Below are 8,492 nucleotides of genomic sequence, written 5' to 3' on the forward strand. Positions count from 1 at the left end.
AAGAAAAGAAAAAAAGAGAAACACGTTGGGTTCGGAATGATGAAGACGCACCCTTTTCACAGTTTAGTCAAACGGGACCGCAGCAACGCCGTTTCCTCTAGAAGGACCTTCTTCTTATTAATATTATAAATTATTTTTTACAACTTGTGTACTCTTTTTTCTTCGAGTTTGTTAACTCTATGGTTCATATTTTTGGTAAGTGAAAGTATAAGGATGTGTGAATTTCGAAACATGGCCTATGATTAATGGATTTGTTAAGATTTTAGGTTACATAAAAAGAAAGATGATATCGGTGTTACAGGGGACGTGCTTAGCTGGCATCCCGTTTCTCTCGGTAGTAGTAGTAATGCTTTGTTTTTGGACGGTGGGTCCCACGTTGGATGGTCCTAAAATCGATGTTGACGTCTGAATCCCCGTCCTCGTTGATCTTCTCTCAGCACAGACCCTCTTTCAGTGGGCCCAAGATGCAACTCGTCTCTTATCTCCTTCATCGGCGCTCACGTGTCGCGTGGGAGGATACGCGCCTACAGCATCTGGCCACGTGGGCCGCTGTTGTCTCTGGGTGAGTGTTGTTGGGCGTGTAGGTGAGGCGCGTGGAGACCAAAGTTGACCTGTCCCCATGATCTCTCCTTCATGTGCGTCGTGAGAAGTTATTCCCCACTGGAACATACAGAAGCCGACCACACATACTTCCCATAGGCCACCCCACACACAAATACCACCCTTACTTTTCTTTCTTTTTCTTTTTCTTCATTATCATTGTTTATTATTTAAATTTATAATAGCAGAGTGGAGGGTTGAAATCAAACAATGACCTCCTCTCGCATTATTTCATCCTAACAAGATATTTATATATGGTAACATACATTTTGCAAAATAGCAGAGCAGGAAGCATGGGAAAAGAAAAAGTTAAAAAAAGTAAAGGAAGTATGATACTAAAATAGGAAGGGTAAATAAATGGTAGAATAATGATTTGATTTAATAAAGTTGGTTTGGTTAGGATGAGTATTATTGGTGAGGAAATATGAATATGTTTGGGAAGTGAAATAGAAATGAAGAGGGTAAGGGTAAATAGTTTGATCCGTGAGTTATTAGTGGGCGCGTGAAGGAAGAAGGGTTTGTAGGTGGAGCCCAGGAGGATTCTGGGTCCCGAAGGCTCTCAATCGATGAAGCGTACGGGCACCTGATTTTCTAGTGTATGGTGTCTGGGGTATGCACGAGCTGTACACTATGATGAGCATCTTTCTTGGCATTGCGGTGCTGCCACGGCTCTTGGATGCCTTTTACCTATTTCTTTGCCCCCAAAACCTCGCTCTTCAAAATGCTCTATCCAACTAAATTAAACCACTCCTAAATATCACACTCACCATCCAAACTTTTTCACTAAATCAATCAAAATCAAAATAAAAAGCAATTCATTCCATTATTATGGCTTCCATTCTCCCTTATCTTTTTCAACCTCCACCCTTCTCTCTCTCCCTTTCCACCTCTCTCACTTCCAACTCCTCACCCCCCTTTTCCTATGACCCAATTCCATTTCCAAATCACCAATCCTAATTTCAATTCCATTCATCCCCTCCTCCTCCTCCATTCAATTATTCCCATCACGCTTCCTACTTCTTCCCCATGAAGAGGGATTTCCAACAAGCCTGCGCCGGAGGCCCTGTCAAGGGTGACTCTTCCTCAATGCCCAACGGCAAGGCCAAGATGTGGGAGGAAGACCGCCACCAGCAGGGAGGAGGCATGGATGAGTTGCTCGCGGCCTTGGGTTACAAGGTCCGTGCTTCCGACATGGCAGACGTCGCTCAGAAGCTTGAGCAGCTCGAGATGGTCATGGGGAGTGCCCAGGAAGAGGGAATTTCCCACCTTTCTTCCTACACCGTTCACTACGACCCTACGGATCTCCATTCTTGGGTCCAGAGCATGTTATCTGAACTCAACCCCGAACCCACCACCATCCTCGATCCCTCATCCTTCTTGATCGACAACCCCGTCCACTCTTCCCCCATCCTCACCACCACCTCACGCGTTTTCAACGACGACTCCGAATATGACCTCAGAGCCATTCCTGGAATAGCCGCATATCCTCCTCAACACGCCACAAACAACGCCACCACCATTAGCACTACCACTGCCACCAGCCCCACTACCACCGTCGCCACCACCAACACCCAAACTGTGGAAGAAATCGAACCAGGTACCAACAAGCGCTTGAAGGCTTCCCCAATTGAATCCTCGGAGTCCGCTTCGGAGCCCACCCGCCCCGTAGTTCTCGTTGACTCACAGGAAGCCGGCGTGCGTCTGGTGCACACTCTCATGGCTTGCGCTGAGGCCGTCCAACAGGAGAATCTGAAGCTGGCAGACGCGCTGGTAAAGCACGTGGGCATACTGGCAGCGTCGCAAGCCGGCGCCATGAGGAAAGTGGCGACGTACTTCGCCCAGGCCCTTGCGCGTCGAATCTACGGCATCTTCCCGGAGGAAACTCTTGATTCCTCTCTCTCCGACCTTCTACACATGCACTTCTACGAGTCCTGCCCCTATCTGAAGTTCGCTCACTTCACTGCCAACCAGGCCATTCTGGAGGCCTTCGCCACCGCTGGGAGAGTCCACGTCATCGATTTCGGCCTCAAGCAAGGGATGCAGTGGCCAGCCCTCATGCAGGCCCTCGCATTGCGCCCAGGCGGTCCTCCAACCTTCCGCCTAACCGGAATCGGGCCCCCGCAGCCCGACAACACTGACGCGCTGCAGCAAGTGGGCTGGAAGCTTGCCCAGTTAGCCCAAACCATCGGCGTCCAGTTCGAATTCCGCGGATTCGTCTGCAGCAGCCTCGCAGATCTCGACCCGAACATGCTCGAGATCCGTCCCGGAGAAGCCGTAGCTGTCAACTCCGTCTTCGAGCTCCATCGCATGCTCGCTCGACCCGGATCCGTCGACAAGGTCATGGACACAGTTAAAAACCTCAACCCCAAAATCGTAACCATCGTGGAGCAAGAGGCGAACCACAACGGGCCGGTTTTCTTGGACCGGTTCACTGAAGCCTTGCATTACTACTCGAGTCTGTTTGACTCGCTGGAGGGTTCTTCCTCCTCCACCGGGTTAGGTTCGCCGAGTCAGGATCTGTTGATGTCGGAGGTGTACCTTGGGAAACAGATATGCAACGTGGTGGCGTACGAAGGCGTGGAGCGCGTGGAGCGTCACGAGACTCTGAGCCAGTGGAGGGGGCGAATGGGCTCGGCAGGGTTCGACCCGGTTCATCTCGGGTCAAACGCATTCAAGCAAGCTAGTATGTTGCTGGCGCTATTCGCCGGCGGTGACGGGTACAGAGTGGAGGAGAACAACGGGTGCCTCATGCTTGGGTGGCACACTAGGCCTCTCATCGCCACCTCTGCGTGGAAGCTTCCCTCGCCCGAGTCCTAATGGGTTCACTCGCTGAGTTCCCCGAGTTAACCAGCTGTACTGTACACTGTAGATTAATTGGATCGTGGTCGTGGATGATGATGATCATGGTAAATCGGTAAAAATGGTTTGATGAAGTTGTTGGAGTGGAGTGAGTCAGTGACCGAGTCAGGCAGCGAGGCAGAAGGAGGATAAATAAAGTGAGAGGAAAAAAAACCTAAAAGAAAAGAAAAAAAAAAGAAGACTGTAATTTGTAATTGTACTCCTAATTACCGTTTCTCTTTTAGTGTTTTGATTTCCTTTCTCTATATTATTATTATTATTATTACTATTATATAATTTGTTTAATTCTTCCAAGTTGGATGCTTTTCCTTGGTTTTTAATCTTTATCTTGATGTGTGGGATTAACTTATTATAGTATTAACGGACGTTGTTGGAGGGAGTGGTCCTGCTCGAGAATTCACTGTGCTACTTTTTTTTGTTGTTTCGGTTTTTAATAAATGAAAGAGGTCTTGTAATTTTACTCCTGTCAACCTTTTTTAATAACTTCTTTCTTCTCATCAATAAAATCCTTACATTTTTCTGTCTCTTTTTTCTCATTTTAATTCTTCCTCTTTTTCGGCAATAAGTTCTATGAATGTGGGCAGATCAAGCTCTTCTCATTCGGAACATGAAAGTGATGTGACTATTGTTCCTTCAGTATTTAATCTCCACAGAAGATTTTTTTTTTTATTAATTTTCATTTTTGAGCCCATGATATGATCAAAGATTTTCTGCCAACAAGAAATGAAGTGAATTCACATCCAATTTACCTGGAAACAAACTGTTTCATTCAAGAGTTTTACCTAACGGGTCTTCTTAAAAGCATATTTGCACGCCACATTGGTGAGTCCAATGATTACCTGGATCAAATGCTTTGATTAAAAGTAGCAGAGGGAATGTAAATTATCACGTTATTCAAGGTTACTTTCCTTTTCCCTTCTCAAATATCTCTTCCATCAACTTCTTCATTTTTACCACATTTCATCCTTGTTATTCTCTGCTATCACGTTTCAAGATTCATTCACGCTTCTTTTCAGAAAAACTCTTACAACATGTATGGCTATTTTTACTTATGTCACGGTTGTGGACAAAAAGTAAAAGCTCTTATATATAAGATAGGAAAATATATTTTAGTCGAGAACCAAGTTTTATCTTTCAAACCCCATTTCAAGTTTTAGAGATAACCTAAATATTGTTATCTTATGTTATGTTTGTTGAGAGATGACTCGATAAAATCAACCATTATATTTGATATAGATCTATCACAATTTTGTTGATAGTGTGATTCGTTTTGAATTTTATTCTTTGAAAATGTTTATTTGATCCAAGTAAGTGAAAGGGACTAAAGAATCATACTAAGTTTTAGGTTTTTCAAAGATGTGTTGAAGTTTTTCTTGTTTATCTTCCCACATTTCTTGTTACAAACTTAGACACTGTATCATTGAGCAAAAATAGATCTTGTTAAGAAAACTTTTGTTTATAATTTCGTGAAAGTTAGAGATGTTTTTAAAAATATGCAAGCGTTTAGAAAAACACGGGTAGAGGTAAATTTTTTAATACAACTTTGTACACCTGAAGAACCCATTTGTGAAAATGTTCACTTCCATAAGAAAGCTTTATGCTTTTTTGAGAGTATGATGTTTGTAAAAAGGTTGCAACTTTTTCTCGACCTCTTCACAAAAGAAATTTTAAATGCAATGAGTATCAATTTTGCTTAATTTCATAGAAATAGTTGGATATTTGTACAAGTCTTTCACTTTTTTGCGTACCCACTTTAAGATTATTTTCATCTAAATAATATTATGTTCTTTAGTTTTTTAATATTTTTGTTCATAAGAGAGAAAAAACATAAAATAAATATAGATTACTTAAAAATATAAAATATCAAAAGAACACATAACCATTAATTAGTGTTCGCTTGCTACCAATTCTCAATAAGAACATTTAATATTATTAGTTGAACTCTTTTTTTTTTTCCTTGTTCAACTCCTTGTATACAACCTCTAAATATAAATTTGTGAAAATTTGAGTTTTGGTTCATAATTGTTATAGGATTTTTTTGCTTTCTTTGTATTAAGCTATTGAAAAATTAATAATTTTAGTAAAAAGGATCTCACTCGTTACTTTAAATTTGATCAACACTAAATACTATTTTTTTGATACCAAAACTTTAATAAATTATGAGTTCCGACTATAAATTTGAAAGTATAAAGTTGATACATATCTAATTCTTCATTGAATTTTTTGTTTGCATTGAATTAGATTAAACCTAAACTAATAACAAAATTTATGTATTGAAAAGATAATAAAAATATTAAAGTAGTCTGTAACATAATGTTCAACTGCGAGCAGAATCAATTGGAGAAACTAATGTTAATTATGAAGAAATTATTATAAAATTGATTGTCATAAAAGATAAAAAAAAAAACTAACTAACAACCGATGAACCTATTCCAGTTAAATCGATTATATATCAATACTATTAATGAATAATTTCAGTCAAATAGAATAATGCTCGAAATAACGATGGAAAATAATTGGGATTTCACATAATATAAGATGACCCCGAAAAATATGGCACCTGTAAATAAATAATTTCTTGAATGTATCAATTTGATTTATTTTTTTATTTTTGTTAGAGGCTATTTTGATGTGGCTCTTTTGAATCAAAATTGCTTCACTTTATGTTTAGTTTTTTTTTCTTCTTCTTCTTATTATTTAGGACAACGTGTATGACTTTAGCAAAAGAAAAAAAAAACGATAAAAGTGTGGTTAGCATGTAGTACATGGACATTCCTTTAATGATTGCTGTGGTGCATGATTAACCTTTTGAAGATTGAGATCAACTTATGTAAAAGTAATTGGTTGAAAAACGAAAGGTATTATTTAGTCAATAGATATTGTTTTCTTTTCAAAATTTAACAACGTAATTAATGTGTTTAGCTTAGAGCTCCTATGGGAACAAATTCCTGTAAATACATGTAAGGAATATCTTTGAAAACATGATTATTAATCTAATGCCTCATTTTTCTATTTTTAACACCTTATAATTCAAGTTGCAATAATATATTGAGTTTTTTTTTCATTAAATCTATTACTTTATCTCTTCTTATTCCTTTCTAAATGTTCTCAACGTTCTTAGATTATTTCTTGATTTGTTGATGGATTGACTTCTCATCAAAACCTGATCCGGAAAAAGTTTTATCTGAGTCTTACAGTGGGTACCAAATGTTCTTACTCAAAATGGATTAGGAGAGTTCTGAAGTAGAGAAAATGTGACTTCTCTATGAACTAAATTCGTTGATCGATCACAAGGAGAGAAAGAAATTTCACTTGCAAAAGATTATTCGACACTCAAGTGAGTAAAAATATAGGATATTTGTGTGTATAAGAGAGTATGAATAGTTAAATTGAGTACTTTCGAAAAGTTATCACCTATTTATAAGTTTTCTTAAATTCAAACCATTAAAAATACTTTAAATAATTATTATAAGATATCAATTGTTCTTGTATGGGGTTAGGACCTAGAGAACTATTGAGAGAATTCTTCTATCGGTAGATCGTACAGTCCTTAAGCTTCCTTCCTTGCAAACTCCTCACTCTTCCTTCCCAACTTCGGCTCTCGGTCTTCTCGCAATCCACGCTCGGAGGGTACTTGTAGAAGACACTCCGACGCTCACGTCAGTAATGACCTTCGATACTTGGTTGTCAGAGTACGATATATGATCATGTACCTAACTCTAGGTTGCATTGCCTAGCACCTAATAACGAATTAGTTTCATTCACCTTAGTTGGATGTAATTGGAATTGAGCTGTCGATCGACCTGACGGACATGGGTCTTGACTAACCTCGGTCCATCCAATGATGGAGACCGAGACGTGATATCAATTATACGGCCCTAACCAGTAATTTTATGTTATACTAGTAACAAATAATTACTAATAATATAATTCATGTGTCTTTAATCTTATATTAAATTAAAAGCTTTTTATGTGAACGTATATGAGGTATTACTCTAAACATTCATTTATCAATATATACATTTATGTATAGAAACCATCCTAATATTTTCTCAAGATTCGGTTTTCTATTGCTTATCCGTTCTCATATTTCCTACCACCCCCATCTTGCAAAAATGTGTCAACGGTAGGTGGCCCAGAATCACATGTTAAACCACATCCATGCCATGGTTGCATAATTAAAGGATATTTCGAAAAAATATATATTTTAAGGATTATTCTTACAGCATTGTTGCTTCATCAATATACAACATTTCAATTCATTTCCTCGTGCTAAATTATTACATTATGCATTTTCCATGCATAAGGACAGCAAAAAATTGGTGTATGTACTTCCACTGTAAGTCACAATCAGCTTAATATGCTAGGATTGAATTGGGTTCAAGATGAAGTCTTCTTCTGCTGGATTCCTTCAAGGACCAGATTCATGAACTAGGATGGATGCCACTTTGGCTAACTCCAAGCTAAAACATAACAGTGAAAATATTTTGAATTTCTTAAAAATAATTTATATCTATCTCAATTAAACAGAAAATAGTTTGACTCAGAATATTTTTCACCCCTAAGCCTAACCACAATTTGATTAACATTCAAAGACTCGTTTATATTTTAAAAGTAAATTATTATTAATAATAATATGATAGAATCACAAGAAAAATTCATTTCATACAGAGTTGGTAGAATTGAAGGAAAGTGAAAGAAAAATTACCAAAGTGCAGGGCGCACTATCATAGCGAACAACATATACCATTCATTGCAAATTGACATCTCAATTTACCTTGTTGGAAAAAGGTACAGTCGAAGACAAAAGTACAAGGAGTCTCTTATCCTAGTTGCACCTTAAAAAGTTAAACATTGGTGCTACAAATTTTATGTAACAACTAATCGCAATTTGTTACACTAATAAAAACTTTTGCTTTTTAAAATTTACAATTTTAATTGTGTAATTTCTCCCACATCCATCACTAAAAAAAAAAAATGAAAAAGAAACCAATTTTAGATAAAAAAAAAATAAGTAGTTCTTATAATAATTA

General features: G+C 38.3%; 1 protein-coding gene across 1 annotated transcript; it reads left to right on the top strand.

Moving 5' to 3' along the window:
* Positions 1 to 870: 870 nt before the first annotated feature.
* LOC137814963 (DELLA protein 1-like) lies at positions 871 to 3,753 on the top strand. Its single transcript, XM_068617940.1, has one exon. It carries the CDS (start codon positions 1,627 to 1,629, stop codon positions 3,415 to 3,417), a length of 1,791 nt encoding a protein of 596 aa, XP_068474041.1. The 5' UTR covers positions 871 to 1,626; the 3' UTR covers positions 3,418 to 3,753.
* The last annotated feature ends 4,739 nt before the right edge of the window (positions 3,754 to 8,492 follow it).

Source organism: Phaseolus vulgaris, chromosome 1 (assembly GCF_000499845.2).
Source record: "Phaseolus vulgaris cultivar G19833 chromosome 1, P. vulgaris v2.0, whole genome shotgun sequence".
In the NCBI taxonomy this organism is placed as follows: Eukaryota; Viridiplantae; Streptophyta; class Magnoliopsida; order Fabales; family Fabaceae; genus Phaseolus; species Phaseolus vulgaris.